The 16,967-nt window shown below is 63.8% G+C and overlaps 2 protein-coding genes across 16 annotated transcripts in view; both read left to right on the forward strand.

The window, feature by feature from the left end:
* FBRSL1 (fibrosin like 1) overlaps nucleotides 1-16,967 on the forward strand; it is a 97,244-nt gene that overhangs the window by 55,276 nt on the left and 25,001 nt on the right. For all 15 annotated transcript variants that reach the window (XM_024348175.3, XM_024348174.3, XM_063786171.1 and 12 more), the window contains exon 5: nucleotides 3,496-3,525. In XM_024348175.3, the coding sequence (XP_024203943.2) occupies nucleotides 3,496-3,525 (30 nt within the window). The remainder of the gene's footprint in view (nucleotides 1-3,495; nucleotides 3,526-16,967) is intronic.
* Nucleotides 7,973-9,948, forward strand: LOC100615218 (uncharacterized). The gene is given in 3 exon segments (XM_054664763.2): nucleotides 7,973-8,138; nucleotides 8,141-8,224; nucleotides 8,227-9,948. Coding segments are annotated over 3 exon segments (651 nt in total). The 3' UTR covers nucleotides 8,628-9,948.

Here is a 16,967-nt window from a genome sequence, read left to right on the forward strand (position 1 = left end):
ACAGGGAGCTGCTGCCTGCTGGCTGCCATTGGAGCTCCGGACAAGCAGAGAAGGAGAGACTTGATATCGGGGTCTCCTCGTGGCTGCAAGAAGGCTCACCTTTCCAGCCTTGGCCATCAGGGTCATAGACAAGCGTGAGCACTGCCAGGGCTAAGAGACTCTAAAACTCCCAGACCAGGACTTCACCTACGCCAGGGTAAATGGCATCTTCTCGTTCTTGGCTTCGTGGGCAGACAATGATGGTGATGATGGTGGTGAGGTTGAAGGTGAGGATGATGACCTGATGGTAACGACAGTGATGGTGGTGAAGATAACTGATGGTAGTGCTGTTGAGGAGGATGGTGACGTGGGGACGACGATGCTCATGATCATGGTGGTGGTAATGAGGATGGTGTTGGCGGTGGTGGTGTGAGGATGGTGATGATGGTGATGGTTGTGACAATGGTGATAGTGATTATGGCGGTGATGGCGATGGTGAGGATGATGGTGATGGTAGCGATGGCGAGGATGATGGTGAAAATGGTGGTGAGTGATGGTGACGGTGATGAGGGTGATGGTGATGAGGATGGTGATGGTAGTGATGATATTGTCATGTGTATAATGTACTGACTATATATCAAGCACTGCCTTAGTGCTTTGCACATATTCACTTATTTAAGCCACACAGTAATTCTATGAGCTGTAAGGGACAACCCTGTAAATTGTTCCTATTGACAGAAGCACAAACTGAGACACAGAGAGCTCAGGGCCTCGCCCAGTGTGGGGCAGTGCGGCACAGAGCGGGCGTCTTCTTTGGAGCCTGAGTCTTGGCCTCCTGACCATGCCCAGCATGTCCCTTCGGGGCCTGGGGTCTGTCCTCTGCCCCCAGGCATTCCTGCCTATCACAAACCCACACCAGGGTGACGTTCCCTGAGCCCCCGAGCCCAGCCCCGGCGCCATGAAAGGTCGCCTCACTCGGACAGCTCCCGAGAGGTGGATGTGTCTCTCCTTTTCTCCTCGCCCTGATTAATTGCCTCATTCAATGCCGACTCCACTGCAGTTAAACATTAATTCAGTAGGACTTAATAACACGAATTCATTCACGCCCCTGCCTGCGCCTGGCTGACAGTGCTGTGCCATTTGGTTAATTAGAGGATCCATGCAGCGTCCTCTGGTGTGCTTGCTGGAAAGCACCCCTCAGTGTCTCCTTGCTGTTGGATGTCTCCTTCGCCTGTGTGGTCAGCCTGGCTGGGTCCAGCCACAGACCTGAAACCCACGGGGAGATCCGTAACCAGGTCCGGGCTTGTGGGAGCTGCTGGCTCTGGCCCGTGGGTCTCGGGGCCAACCCAGGCTCAAGCAGGGATCTGGGTGCGGGGATAAAAGCAGAGGCTGGACTGGGCAGGTGGCCCCCAGGCCACGGGTGAACCCATGTGGCCCCAAGTGTCAGGCTGCTCTCGAGGCATGATTGGCCAGAACCCTGACGGTCTGGTGGGATTGCAGTTTCCAAGTCAAAGGCTCTGCAGCGCAAATTCAGCAGGGAGAGACCTCACTGGGGGTCCCCAGAAATCCCACTGTGAGGCTAGAAGGGCACCTGACTCCCCTGCAGGCCTCTGGATGCTGGTGGGGCTGCCTCCTGTCCCGCGTCCAGGGCGCACTCCCTCTCTGCCCTCCCCAGGCTCCCCGTGTGCAGAGGGCACCCTTGGCACAGTCTCGGCTCCTGCTTTGCCCTCTTCCGGTCCCTTCAGCCCTGGTGTGTTCTGGCATGTTCCTCCCCTCCCCTGCACTCCCCGCAGGAGCTTGTGGCTCTCCCCTGCCCCACGTCCTGGTCTTGGCTTCCTTTGCTCCTGGCTGAGCCTGGGCAGTTCCATTTCATACTTTCCTCACCAAACACCAAGGCCCGCCCATATCACAGCAGGGGAGATGGAGGCCTCAGAGGCCCAGGGCCACCAGCAAAGCTGGTCTGCATGTCGGGGTCCTGTGGCCCAGCCCTTGGTGAGCTCCGCACCTGCGGCCTCCGGGGCGGGATGGGCCCGGTTCTGACTTGGAGCCCTCAGTGCTTGTGTGGTGGGCCCGGCTGGGCGGGTGCAGGTGGGACTGAGGCCCTTCTCTACCTCTCACCCTGAAGGCCAGACCAGGGGGGACCCTAGGAGAGGGCTTGGCCACGGCTGAAAGGCCAGACCAGGGGGGACCCTAGGAGAGGGCTTGGCCGCGGCTGAAAGGCCAGACTGGGGGGACCCTAGGAGAGGGCTTGGCCACGGCTGAAAGGCCAGACCAGGGGGGACCAGCACACAGCCGGGACAGACAGCCTGGGGGAGCCTGTCAGCCTCAGGAGACACCCCCACAGGCCCACCCCAGCTGCCCAGCTTCCCCAGGGGTCGCACCTGTAGGAGCCACCTGGAGTGTGACTCGTCATGCACTGGGAGCAGCACGTTCTCGCTGCAGAGTGTCTGCTAAAGCGCATTTCACACCGTACTGTGAGCTCCGTCGCTGAACACTCCGCAGCCACGGCTTCACATGGAGGGTGGCTGTGCGTTTGGTTCCCTGCATTAACCCAGTGGGCTCCACATAGGAGGGCGCTGCCCACACGTCCGGCTGGCACTCACCACCCTCCGTGCACTGGGGGGTTTATTCTTCCACCAGGTCATTCATTCGACGTGAATGCCTCGTAATTGCAGTTGCCAGGAGGGGATTTTTCCCCTTTTGACTGTTTCGGGGGACATTGCAGTCAGTGTGTTCTTCGTAGAGCTCTGCTTACTGAAAACGGAGAACGGACAGTCAGTGTGTTCTTCGTAGAGCTCTGCTTACTGAAAACGGAGAATGGACAGTCAGTGTGTTCTTCGTAGGGCCCTGCTTACTGAAAACGGAGAACGGATTTGTTTTCGGGATTATCACACCCCCACCCTAACCAGCCAAGCTGACAAATGGCGCTGGCATCAAGTGTCTAACCCTGAGCGGCCGTGGCCCTCCGTGCGCTGCCAGCCCCTCCTCTGCCCCCGGCTGTCCTGACCCCAGAGGCTCCCAGGCTCTGCCCACCATGAGGAGCTGGGGTGCCTGGATCTCCCAGCCCATGTGGTGCCATCGATCCCCTCAGGGGGTCACTGGGGACAGTGGGGCTGTCCTGGGCCGGAGGCTGCCCTCCTTCCTGGTGTGAGGAAGGCTCTGGCTGGCCCAGGATGGGGGTCTTCATGGCCGCCCTGCTCTGAGGGTCTGGCCAGTGAGGGCTCCTCTCGGGCTGCAGGGCCAGTCTTGTCCCCACCGCTGGCGAGTCGGCCTGGCTGTGCCCCTTTGTCCATCCCACCCGGGGGGGCTGTGATCCAGGTCTGTCTGGTGCAGCACCGGGCCCTGGCCCAGGTTCCTCCTAACCGCCCTGACCACCTGGGCCTGCTGGCACCTCCCTCTCCTGGCAGCAGCCAGGGCCGCCCCACCCGTGCCCCTGCAGCCTGGCTGCTGCCGTGCCCCGGGGGGTGACACTGGTTGGTGGGGCCCCGACTCACTTCTGTCTCTCTGTCCCTGCAGTGTGACAGCGAGAGCGGCCCGGACGACAAGGTAAGCCCAGAGTCCTCCTCCTGGGCTTGGCTGACGGCCCTGCCCTTCCCTGCTGACCTTGGCCCTGCGAGGTGGGCCCTGGAGACCAGGCAGAAGATCGGGCCTTGGGGGGATCCCCCCGCCCGGTGGGTGCCCAGGTGCGGCCTCCCAGGTGTGGGGGTGCTGGCCTCTCCTGGCTGTGGAAGAGCCTGTCCAGGGCTGGGGCCGGTACCGTGTCTGGAGGGACACAGGCCCAGGTGGGCATCAGTGCTGCCCCAGCCAGGAGGGTGCCCTGGGCAGGGCTGCTGTGGGGTCGGGCACATCAGCTCCAGCTCCTGGGCAGCAGAGGGCAGCTGGGCCTGTGCCCCAGGACTGGCCCCATCAGTCCTGAGGGAGCAGGGGCAGAGCCCAGCCCCCACCCTAAACCCGGTGGCCCCCAGAACCAGGAGGTAGATGCGCAGCCTATGACCACATCACAGTCACCCTCGGTGCTCAGGAGCAAGCAGGATTCCTGCAGCCTCAGCCAGGAGTGAACCCCCCGGGCAGACCCTGAGCCACGTCCCCTCAGCCTCGGAGCAGCTTCCGGGGGGGCTCTCCTTCTGCCCCGCTTGCCCCAGAGCCCTGCGGGGAGGAACTGTCACCTGCTGTGGCCGGGGAGCATCAGGCCCGGGAGGGCAAGGAGGCCAGGCAGGTGGCGCGAGGTCCCGGCCCGTAACCACTGCACCTCACTGTCTCCCTGTGACTGCCAAGGGCTACCCGGGGGCACCTGGATGGGGGTGAGGGCCCTGCCAGATGTGCCAGGGGAATGGTCACCCCGGCCTCAGGGACGGCCCTGCAGAGGCCCGAGGCGGACTGCATGTGTGCGACGATTCTCGCCCTGAGCCAGGGAGACGCTGCCCTGGGTTTCCAGGCAGGTTTTTATGAATGGAACAGTTCCATGAGGGGTCTGCACAGGGGTTAGGGGACGCCCACCGTGGCCCGTGGCCTGGCAGGAGCTGTCTGGGCTGTGGGGTCTCACAGCTGAGGGCCCGGTGGGGGTCCAGATATTGGAGTCAGTGGTGTGGCCGGGGGAGGAGGGTCTGGGCGGTTCAGTTTTCGATGCACCAAGAAGTCAAGGTAAGTCGCCGTGGAAGCCAGAGGCCGCACCGTCGCCGCGGCCTGGGGTCTGGGGCAGGCGCCGTGTGGGCCACAGTGCCGGGCTCAGCCGTGTCTGGGGCTCCAGCTTCCTGGGCTGCTTCCAGCCACGATGTCCCTGCCCAACACACCTCTCCTCGCCCGTCCGCAGATGGACAGTGTTGGGGACGCGTCCTGGTGGTCACAAAGCCCACAGGAGTGGCCTCACCCGGGACCCCGCGTGGCTCCACGTGGCCCTCAGCCCCTGCCCACAGCTTCCGCGCCTGAACCCTGACAGGCCTAACGTTTCAGAGGAGCAACCTTGTCCTGATCTCAGGAATGAAATGAGGTCACGGGCACCCGGGAAATAGCCACTCACCCCCTCCCCACCTCCTTTCACTTAAAAGCAGTTTTTGGGGAAGACACCCTCCACAACCAAGGGCTGCTCTGAGAGAGGCAGGAAGGAGGGGATTTCGGGAGCCTGGGGCCTACTGGGGGCTCCCTCTCTCCTCCCCGCCTGCCTTACCGAGATGAGGCAAAGCCACCTGCGGCCCCGGAGGCCAGGTCCACGTGGAGTCGGCGATGCTGGCGGGGAAGGCTGACAGCCGCCCCCGTAACTGCACGCCCCCCATGTCCAGCAACCAAGGGTAATGCCAGCCTCCGAGACCCAAACAATGTCTGTGCAGGCTGTGCCTGCAGTGATGCGGTCCCTGCCTGGGCCTGGGCTGGAGGCCGAGGGGTCCATGGGAGAGCACAAGCTGAAAGAGGGTTCTAGAATGGGGTCAGGTGGAGTCTGCACACTGGGGCATTTATTTCTGAGACGCCCAAGCAGCCCCAGGGGAGATGACCAGCTCTGGGCGGTGTCGGGGAGGCTGAGTCCAGTCCAGGGCTCTGCACACGGAGGGTCCTGGCAGGGCGAGTTTGGCATTCCGTGCCGTTGGGGCCGTGTTGGGGCTTCTAGGGCTGTGGTGGCCACAGGTCCTGAGGAGGACAGCAGGAGAGGGAGAGGGGCTGCAGAGGACGGCAGGGGAGTGGAGAGGGGCTGCCACCCTTTCTCCAGGGCAGAACTTCGGGTCACGCCCGCTCTGGGGAGAGCAGAGAGGCCTGGCGGGGCGGGGACGGAGAAGGCAGCTCCGCCAAACACTGAGTCCCCGTGATGGTGGCTCCTTCTGGCTGCGGCAAGGTCTGAGCGCCGGCGCACGAAGGGGGGGCACGGTGCTGGCAGAGTGGGTGTGACCTGCCTGTGGCCCCGTTTGCTTCTGTTGGGGGGCAGCTCTCGGAGGCTGCTCGGGCAGAGCAGCAGGGCGGGCCAGGAAAACCACAGGGGCCTCTCCTTGTTGGCCCGTCAGCCTGTCCGTCTGTGTGACCTTGGGGCATGCTCTGAGGGGTGTGTCCCAGGCTGACTCAAGACAGAAGCCAGAGGTGGGGATGACCCTGGTGCGTTCTGGGAGCGGGCAGTGCATCCCGGGGCTGCAGCGGAGCGAGAGGGAGGAGCCCAGAGCCGGCAGCAGGAGTTTCCGTTTCCCTCTGAGTGCATGGGATGCTGCACTGTAGGACACCCCCGTCCAGACGTCTCCGTTTCCCCGTGGCATCCAGCCCCTGATGCTCGGAAATTAGCTTCCTGAGTTTGGGAGAGTTGGGAGGGCAGGAGGCCTCAGGTCCCTCCTGGTCTTCTCTGCCCGGCGCTGGGTTCAGGGGGTCAGGAACTTACGCTGGGCGGAGGGTGTGCGTGGAGCCCATCCAGACGCACACAGAGGCATAGGCAGGTGTGGGAAGTCAGCCAGCGCCCCACTGGCCGTCCCCAGCCCTCCTCCCTACCCGCTGGGAGCAGAGGCACCCAGATCTCTGTCCCTGGGCACTGCTGTGCGAGGCCGGCACCCCTGCCAGGGAGCAGGCGGGAGAAGCAGGAGGGACAGAGCCCTGCAGGCTCCAGATGGCAGAATTCCCGGCTCTGAGACAGGAACATGGGGGCACTTCGCATCAGCAGTGCCCAGAGCCCCTCAGCAGCCCCGGGCTTGTGTGGAACCCGTCTGTGAACTGGATGTGGAAGGAAGGTCCCCGAGTGCCCACATTTACAGGGACCCTCAGAGACCTCACTCAGACCTGGGAGGCCCATTGCTCACATGGCCTGGCCGCTCCCGGTGGGCAGAAGACGGAGAAGCCACAGACAGCGTCCTGCGTGGGGTCTGTGGGCGCTGACCCAGCAGCCATGCAGGGAACAGCCCTGCCCGCAGAAGCGGACGCTGGGGCAGGTGGCAGTGCACCCCGAGGAAGCCTCCTGGACGGAGTGGTGGGGAGGGCGCGGGCGCATGTCTCAGGCCAGTGCACTTCACATCTCATCCCACACCTGCGGGTTTGAGCTTGGTTTGGGGTGCCAGCTCCCACCTGGCCAGCCACCCCTTGGGGACTCACCCTGGGCTCTCCTGCCAATCAAGGTGGAGACTTTGGGACAGCCCTCCACGTGAACAGACTGACCGAGATACCTCTCCACCACCTCCCTCACACTGTGCCCCCCCAGCCGCCCCCTCCCCTGGCCCTTGGCAGGAGGCTCCTTGGCAGCTGACGGGAGGCTCGGGCACTGCCAGACGGCCCCTTCGCAAGTCTGCGGTTTGTGTCTAACCACTTTTTCCTTGGAAAAGTGTGGGGTGAAGAGCGATATGGGACTCCATAGGCAGCCGCCAGGTGGTGGTGGCCTCGCTCCTCCTGCTGCCGGGGGCTGCCATGGCCACCTCCAGGGATGGCTGTCTGGCCCGTCTGTGGAAGCCCATCAGGAATCACCCCCAGTGCCGGGCCTCGGCCAAGAGCACCGGCCTGGAAGGGGCAGGGCTGGGGGACAGTGGCATGAGGTCAGACATGGCGTGGGGCCGACCCCGCAGGCAGCCCACCATCCACAGCCTCCATGTTATGTCTGCAAAATGGGGCCACGGCAGAGGAGAGAACTGCCCACCGCCCCAAGCACGGTCCCCAGAGAGCTGGAGGCCAGCCAGTCCTCCACACCCAGCCCCTCCCCAGCAGACCCTTCTTCCAGTGGGGCGCTGTGCCCGACTGGGTCCTCTCTGAACCTCTGCCTTTTCGTCACTGAAGTTCGTAGGTTCTTGTTCTTGGGAACTGTGAGTTCAGGCACTACCAGCACGACAGCCAGAGGGACGGATGGACGGCTGGACAGGCTGGAGGCCCCTGCCATGGGCACTCACCCCGTGGGACAGACAGAAGGATGGATGGACGGTTGGACAGGCTGGAGGCCCCTGCCTTGGGGCACTCACCCCGCAGGATGGACAGAAGGGCGGATGGATGGCTGGACAGGCTGGAGGCCCCTGCCATGGGCGCTCACCCCGCGGGACAGACAGAAGGGCGGATGGATGGCTGGACAGGCTGGAGACCCCTGCTATGGGGCACTCACCCCACAGGACAGACAAAGGATGGATGGACAGCTGGACAGGCTGGAGGCCCCTGCCATGGGCACTCACCCCACGGGACAGACAGAAGGACGGATGGACGGCTGGACAGGCTGGAGGCCCCTTCCATGGGCACTCACCCCGCGGGACAGACAGAAGGACGGATGGATGGCTGGACAGGCTGGAGGCCCCTGCCATGGGGCACTCACCCCGTGAGACAGAGAAGGACGGATGGATGGCTGGACGGGCCGGAGGCCCCTGCCGTGGACACTCACCCCGCGGGACAGACAGAAGGACGGATGGACGGCTGGACAGGCTGGAGGCCCCTGCCGTGGGCGCTCACCCCGCAGTTGCTGGGCCTCCGTTGGGTCCTGGGAAATTTCAACAGCAGTCCAGTGTGCGGGCTGCGCCTTTGTTCTGTCCAGCCAGCGGCCCAGGCTGTGCCTTTGTTGTATCTGGCCACCGGCAGGCCAGGCACCTTCTGAGGAAGGGTTGCTGCGTGTCTGTGGCTCACGGAGGCCTTCCTCTGTGTGTGACTCATACCCCCCACCCACCCCAGCCCACTCCTGGGAGCATCTTCCTGGGGGCTTTGGAGGCCCATCCATTCTTCCCTAGGGACAAAAGTGCAGGGAGCGGCGTCCCAGGTGCCACCGTCTCTGGGGAACGTGGGCCGGGACTCCCTTTGCTGGACACAGACCCTGCCCACACCGGGTGACCATGGGGTGACCTCACAGGGTGTGTGGGGTTCCGAAGCCGCCCCCCTCCTTCCTGAGCCTGCACTTTGACCTGGGACTGCTGAGCCCAGAAGGGCCTTGAGAGGGCTGGCTCAGTGGGACGTGGGGGCCTTGGGTGGTTGGGTCCCCGAGACAGGCCATCTCGCTCCTTGTGTGGCAGGCTGCGGGGCCCTGCTTGCCTGGGTCCCACGTGGTAGAACTCGGCGTTTGGTGGGGGCCTGCTGGGGACAGGAAGGGACAGCACCCCACCCTGAGCTGGCACTCATGCTTCACTGGAGCCAGGCGGAGGGGCCGAGGGCACCGGCACAAGGTCCCTTTGAGGACCGAGATCATGACCACCACGGAGCAAGCGCCTGGGTCCTCAGATCAAAGGCCCAATAGCCAGTGAGGCTTCTGCACTGGTCCCAGCAGAAGCGGGGCCTGGCTGAGGCAGTGGCATCAGAGACTCGGGGCAATGGGGGTGCGAGGGGGGTCTCAGCGTCCCACAGCTGCTGTAACAAGTCATCGTAAACACAGTCACTCAAAACGGCACGAGCTCATGGCAGCAGTGGAGCTGGAGGTCCAGGATGGGTCTCACCAGGCTGAAGTCAAGGTACCGACCTCAGGGGAATTGGTGTCCTGCCTTTCCCAGCCTCAGAGGCCCCACTTGGCTGTACCTGGGCAGCTGCTCCGCTCCACGGGCCTAGCCTCGCTCACAGGGCTCCAAGAACAGAGCCTGGATTGTCCTGAGGGCCCCGTGATGTCCCCGTCACAGCAAAGGAAGATTTAGGATGCACTGGAAGCCCAGAAGTCCAGAGAAGGGGCTCAGAGCCATCGGTCGCCATGGGGCACCTCGGGGGTCCCACGAACACTGCAGCAGGCGTCAGACCCTCAAGCGTCGGTAAGGGCCTCACCGCCTTGGGAGGGGTCAGCAGTTACCGGAGGACCCTGGGCAGTGGCAGGGAGCAGCGACAAGGGCCCCCCATTCAGGCCCTCACCCCCGGCACTTGGAGGAGGTGCCGCCCCTGCCTCGGAAGCCTCGAGGGCAACCTGCACCCTCAGGAGGCCCAGCTGGGGGCGTCACTGCAGGGCACCGGCAGAAACGGGTCTGAAAACAGCAGCCCAAAGTGGATTTGGAACAGAACAGGGTGTCACGGAAAGGATGTTTCATAAGGTGGGTTTGATGAGTATGTTTAAATAAATGTAACTTAATTGATGTTAAATATGCATCTTAATGCTTTTCTAAAATGTGCAATTGGGCCAGTTGCGGTGACTCACGCCTGTAATCCCAGCACTTTGGGAGGCTGAGGCGGGCAGATCACTTGAGGTCAGGAGTTCAAGACCAGCCTGGCCAACATGGCAAAACCCCGTCTCTACTAAAAATATAAAAATTAGCTGGGCGTGGTGGCAGGCGCCTTTAATCCCAGCACTTTAGGAGGCCAAGTGGGTGGATCACCTGAGGTCAGGAGTTCAAGACCGCCTGGCCAACATGGCAAAACCCCGTCTCTACAAAAAATACAAAATTAGCTGGCTGTGGTGGTGTGCGCCTATAATCCCAGCTACTCAAGAGGCTGAGGAGGGATGGTCACCTGAACCCCGGAGGTGGAGGCTGCAGTGAGCTGAGATTGCGCCATTGCACTCCAGCCTGGGCGACAAAGTGAGACTCTGTCTCCAAAAAATAAAAAAAATGTGCGGTTGGAACTATATCTCGAAATCGGAAACCAGACATTCTGAAGACAAGCTTGTGTGGCCATTGGCGCCATCCTGCCCCCTGCTGGGGGCGACCTCCACCGCAGACGACCTTCTGAGCCCTGGTTTCCTTGCCTGTAAAATGGAGTAGCGCCTGCCGAGGACGGCTGTGGGGATGGCTGAATTCAATGCATTTGGGGGAGGTACATGTTTCCTGTGATTTAATATTTCACGAACGTTAAACCTGTGCTGGGCACAGCTCTCCCTCGGGTGGGAGTGTAGCTGTGGTGTATCTCTGGAGGGGGGTCACGGCTTTCTCTGGCAGGCAGCATGGGGCCCTGGTGTCCCGTGGCCTCCACAGTAGCCGCCCCACCCGAGCGTGAGCGTGGCCTCCACGGTAGGCGCCCCACCCGAGCGTGAGCGTGGGGGCCACGGTAGCCGCCCCACCCGAGCGTGAGCGTGGGGGCCACAGTAGCCGCCCCACCCGAGCGTGAGCATGGGGGCCACACCCACAAGTCCGGCATCATGATGTTGGATTCAGGCTCCCTCCAGAGGCCCCAGAGGAGGATCCTTCCTGCCTCTTCCCACTCCTGCTGACTCCAGCGTCCCTGGGTGGTGGTTGCATTGCTCCTGTGTCTGCCCCTGTCTGTCCTCACGTGGCCCCTCCTCTGTGTGTGTCTTTGTGTCTCTTCTCCTCAAAATGACGCCAGTCCTCGGATTTAGGTCCGCCTGAATAACCTGGGAGGGCCCCATCTGAGGGTCAGGATGGGTGTGGGCTTGGGGCCTGCAGGCGGCCCCACCTTTCTCCCCGCAGGCACTCGTGCCTGTGTACCAGCCTTCAGGGCCGGTTGTGGCCTCGGGGTTCCAGGAGGCGCTGCCATCCAGGGCCTCGGGCACAGCATCCCTGGGCTCTTCCCCCAGCCCCTGGGGTCCTCTCTTCTCAGAGGCTTTCCCTGGGTTTCTGTGTTTCCGCGAAGTTCTGGTGCCTTCTGCACTTTCCCTGGGAGCTGAAATTCGCTAGGATTTGCATTTCCAGGCCGGCAGCCTCCAGGGATGCTGAGCAGCATCTGAGCATCCCTATAGGTGGTTCTGGCTTTTGCTTTTCTCCTGACATTCTGGGTGGAGATGGTGAACACACGGTTCTCCGGGCTCCCCCTGATGCCGCCCTCGGGCCTGGGGGGTCTGGCCTACCCCTCACCTATGCACCACAGCCTTGCTCAGAGAGTGCACACCTCTGCGACAGACAGAACCTCAGAGTCGTTCCATGGCAAAGCCACACTGCCAGCGTGGCCATGGCCTACACAGGCCGGGCAACAGCAGGCGCAGGCCCTACCCCCCACGCCACGACTCAAGGCCCAAGCCTGCTGGGTGTGTCTGAGTGTTCGTCCTGTGGGACGCTCCTCTCCAGGCCTTCGTGCTGCACCCCAACCCCCGTCCTGTGGGACGCTCCTCTCCAGGCCTTCGTGCTGCACCCCAACCCCTGTCCTGTGGGACGCTCCTCTCCAGGCCTTCGTGCTGCACCCCAACCCCTGTCCTGTGGGACGCTCCTCTCCAGGCCTTCGTGCTGCACCCCAACCCCCGTCCTGTGGGACGCTCCTCTCCAGGCCTTCGTGCTGCACCCCCCTCCACCCACCCCCGTCCTGTGGGATGCTCCTCTCCAGGCCTTCCTGCTGCCCCCACCACCCACCCCCCTCCTGTGGGATGCTCCTCTCCAGGCCTTCGTGCTGCACCCCCCTCCACCCACCCCTGTCCTGTGGGACGCTCCACTCCAGGCCTTCCTGCTGCCCCCACCACCCACCCCCCTCCTGTGGGACGCTCCTCTCCAGGCCTTCATGCTGCCCCCAACCCCTGTCCTGTGGGATGCTCTTCTTCAGGCCCTTGTGCTGCCCCCTCAACCCCCGTCCTGTGGGAGGTTCCTTTCTAGGCGTGAGAGGACACGGCCCAATTCAAGGACACGTGCCCCGCGGAGTGGCAGCCTTGAGGAAGCAGTCTTGTGGTCTCCTGGCCCCAGCACTCGGCTAACCATGGCCGAATGGAGGTTGGGTGCCCCCCAGGGCGGTTTCCAGGGTGATCCGGTGTCCTGGGGTGGCTGGGGCAGCATGGCTGAGAGGACCCTGCGTGCCCTGCACTCCCTGGTTAATGGTTGGGGCCTCCAGCACCTTCCCATGCCTTCCCATGGTGACACCCCCTGGCCCCCCGCTGCGTAACGATGGCAGACGCAGTTACAGTGTTGGTTTCTGAACCGTAAGCTCTGGATAAATGTGCCTCTGAACACCACCGTCGAGTCCCTAACTGGATTATGTATATTTGGCCTGGAAGCCTGATACTTAATATCAGCCTGCTCTCCGGTGAATGCCTTTCTTCCCCCGGATAATCTATTCCCACTCCGCTTCCTTCTAGACTTCTAACCTCATTACATCTTTCATATCAGAGCTACTCTCCTTTCTAAACAAAACACAGACCTGCCCCTGGTTCTCAGAGTCTAGTTTCACTCCCAAACTGGGGCGCAGGGCTGTGGGGCGGGGCTCCGGGCTGGGTTTTCGGCCCCGTTGACCCAGGCCAGGATCTCCACCTGTTCCAGGATGGTCAGTGCTGAAGGCGGCCTCAGGACTGAGGTTAGAAAGTGGGGTTGGAAGCCTCATTTGTGGCAGGAAGATGGCTTCTCCTGTGATTCGAGTGGTGAGGTCCCAAGAGAGGAGCCGGCCACATTGAGACTGGCCGTAGCCCAATTGGAGCTGGCCAGTTGCTGCCCCTCAATTCCTTCTTCCTGCTCCCCCAACTCCCCAGCCCCCTGGGGTCTCCAGTCAGCAGGAAGAGTGGGAACAGCTTGGCGGGACCGAGGCCTGCTGGGCAGCCGCCTCCCGTGCCCTGTACCCAGAGAAGGAGCTGATGGCAGCACAGCTTCTCAGGGGGCTGAGGATGCACTGGATCCATCTGTGCAGGGTCCCCAGAGCAGGGCCTGGAAGAGGGGACTGGGGATGGTATCCTCCCAGGGCCAGGCACGCAGGAAGGGGCTGAGCTAGGGTTCTGCCTGAGTCTGTCTTCTCTCCTCCCCTCCCCCCGCCCATTCCCTCTCTGGGCCTCGCCATCTGGACCCCCGATGGACAGAAATGACCTCGGCACAGGGCCTCTTCACGGCCTTTGTCCTCACGGCCCCTCCTGGCTGGCTTTGCCCAGGCCAGCACCCTGGGCCTGACCTTAACCCTGACTTATCCCTGAGGGCTCCACGCATCTCAAATGGAGCGGCCCCATCCCCATCTCAGGAGTGGCCCACCACCTTCCCAGGGGAGTGTCCCTGCTGAGCCATGAGCCCTGCAGCCAGCCTGCCGGCTCAGCCCAGCCCAGCTCTGCCACAGAGCAGCCACGCCAGCAGCACGTCTGTTTTCTCGTCGGTGAGACGAGTGGTGGCTTGTCCAAGTCCTCAGAGTACAGGCTTCAGGGCCCTGTGGCTTGCGGCATGCAGTGCGCCCGGAAATGCCTATGTGGACACAGTGTGTGCATGGACGCAAGCGCGTGCCGTTTTCATGGCAGGAAACAGCGGGGCTTTGGGGGCGACTTGTTGCTAAAGGGAGTACGTGTATTTGGTAAATAGTTCAAATAGAACCTGAGGGCTGGAACTCCCTGGCTGAGGCCGACCTTGGTGATTCCTTCTATACCGTTGGAGGCATCCTGCGAACGTTGGCGCTTTTGGGAGCAGAAAGTGCTGGTCCAGCTTGCAGAGGGCTCCATCGAACCCGTGTGGGAGCTGCTCCCGCGGTTTGAATGGCTGCGAGCTCCGCCATGGATAGGCCCTGCCCGGGTCAGGCCTTCCAAGCCCAGAAATAGAAACGTGGCCACAGCTCCCACCTCAGTCCCGAAACTGGAGCCCAAGCCCTCTGTCCCTGGCCGCACCAGAGCCGGCCTCCCTGTGTGCCGCCAGCCACGCAGCAGCTTGGAGAGGACCCGTCCTTAAACACTTCCCGACTGCCGGGTCCAGAGCTGCGCCCTCCCTCCCTTACTCATCGCGTTTGAGTTCGCAGTTGGTGTCCTGGTTTTCCACCTGAGTGGGCGCTGGGATGGAAGGGTCCCGCCCAGGCGTCTGGTGCGGTCAGGCGCACATAAGCAGCCTTTGCAGGAAGCCGTGGCTGGGCCTCGATCCGAGTTCTAGCGCCCCCCCGGTAAGGGAGAGCCAGGTGCTTCCTGTCCCTCCCGGCCACCTCAAGTGTAAAATCGCGGGGGGTTCAGGGCGGTGGTCTTGGGGGGTGCGCTGCACAACCGTTTGCAGCTACAGCAGCTGCTCGGAGCTGTCTCCGACTTTGCACCCCCGTTTCACAGAGGGAGAAACCGAGGCCCAGGGAGGGCGGGGCTTGCAGCGGATGGGTGGGGGAAGGGCTCCTCCTTTCAGGTCCCAACTCTCCACAGTGGCAACGAGGTCGCTCTTTTTTCCTTTTTTTGAGACCTGGTCTCGCTCTGTCACCTACGCTGAAGTGCAGTGGTGCAATCTCGGCTCACTGCAGCCTCCACCTCCCGGGCTCAATTGATCCTCCCACCTCAGCCTCCCCAGTAGCTGGGGCCACAGGCGCGTGCCGCCACCTCCGGCTAATTTTTTTATTTTGTAGAGACGGCGGGGGGGGGGTCTTCCTGTGTTGGCCAGGCTGGTCTCGAACTCCTGGACTCAAGTGATCCGCCCACCTCGGCCTCCCAAAGTGCTGTTTCAGGCGCCGGCCACCGCGCCCGGCTGTCGCCCTTTCTGACTCAGTTTCCCCTTCTGGGAGTGGGGTGGCAGGTGTCCGTAACTTCTTCTTGTGAGGACCAGAGGAGCAGCGCCCACACAGCGCTCAGTGAGGCCGGCGCTGCGCGCCTTTCCCCGGGTGGCCGCGATCGGAGGCAGCGCGTTCGGACCCCGGGCCGGCGGCGGGCGCGGGTGGATCGGCGCCTCGGGGCTGGATTAGTCGGGTCTGCCCGCGCCCCGCCCCCGCCCCGCCCGCGCTCCCGCCTCCCGCGCGCCCAGCTCCGCGCCCGCCGCCTCGGGGCCAGCGCCGCGCCCGACGTCCGCCCGGGAGCCCAGAGCGCACCGAGCGCCGCCCAGAGCGCGCAGAGCCGGCGCGGCGGACATGCGCGTCCCCGGCCCGAGCTCCGGCTGAGCAGGGCACGCGGGGAGAGGGGTCGCCTGGACGGGCCAGGGCCACCCGGGGCCCGCGCTCCACGCCCGCGTCCATGCAGCCCGGCTCCGGCCCCGGGACTAGTGGCGACTGCCTGGGGCGCCGGCGAGGTGAGTGCGCGCTGCGGGCTCCAGAGAGGGAATTGGGACTTTGGGGGGACAGGGGAGGGGGAGCGACCGCCCCCCCAGAAGAGCGGGACGCCCGAGATCTCCGGGCCTTCTGCCCACCCCGCCTCTCCCGGAGCCGAGCGCGGAGACCGCGTCCTCCCGGGGGCGCACGTGGCGGCGGGCGGGCGGGGGTGCGGCGCGGCCGAGGGTCCCAGGCCCAGGTCAGGGCACCCGGGGTCCGGGGGTGGATGCGGGGCCGAGCGTTGTGGGGGGCGCGCGCCTTTGTCTGCGCCCAGGTGCGGAATCGGCCACCCGGGTTCCCGGCGCCGCGCTCACCTGCCCCGAGTTGGAGTTCTTTGTCTGGGGCGGGGCGCGGCTGGCCCAGGCTGCGCCGCGTGTCTGGCCGAGGCTGCTCCGCGGGTCGGGTCCTCGCAGACAAAGCGCGCCCTGACCTCCGCCCGCCGCTTGGATTGTGCACCTCGCGGGGGCTGAGGCTCGCCCGGGCGCCCCCGCTGCCTCTTCGCAGGGACCCTGAGCCTGCGGACCCGGAGTCCTCCCACCTGTACCCTGGGCTTGAGTGACCCTCCACTCCACGCGGGCTAGGAGGCAGAGGTGGTTGCTCGTGCCTGGGTCACGTCCCTGCAGATCGTGGCTGAGAAGTTAAGCGGGTCTGGTGGTCCCTGGGGCTGCCACTCCATTTGGGTCAGCTGGCCAGTGCCAGAAGCCCTGTCCTAGAAGGGAAAGAGCTGAGGGACCGCGTGGAGGAACGAGCCCCAGAAGGTGCAGCTGCTGTGTGGTCTAGGAAGGGGTTGGAGCCTGGGCCAGGCCCCCAGAGGGCCGGCCCCTGTTCTGCTCTCAGCCCTGCCGGATGGGCGTGGCTGCACCTGGCCAGGTGTCCAGGTTCTCACTGTGAGGTGGAGGCCACCTGCCTCCGGGGCCTCTGCTAGGGCCGAGGACCCCTAGAGCACCCATTCTCAGCCTCCCTGAGCAAACTTGTCTGCTAAGTGTAGGGCCCACTGTGGCGTGACCAGAATGGGTGCTGGATGGCCCCAGCCGCGCGGCCCGTGCGGAAGACCCTCCCCTCCCTTGCAGCCCTCTTGGCTTCGCTGGTGTCTGGGGCGCCCCCTTGTGGCCCTGGGGAGCTTGTGCTGGAGCCTGGGACGTGGAGCGGAACCCACTAGAGTGTTTGGGTCCCAGTGAGGGGGAGGGCAGCAGAGCCCCAGACAGGGCTCCAACCTGTGGTTACCCTAGAGACGAGGGCCGGCTTTGGGGGCTGTGCTTTGGGGTCTGCCTTTTGGGTTGGCC

Source organism: Pan troglodytes, chromosome 10, assembly GCF_028858775.2.
Source record: "Pan troglodytes isolate AG18354 chromosome 10, NHGRI_mPanTro3-v2.0_pri, whole genome shotgun sequence".
Lineage (NCBI taxonomy): Eukaryota > Metazoa > Chordata > Mammalia > Primates > Hominidae > Pan > Pan troglodytes.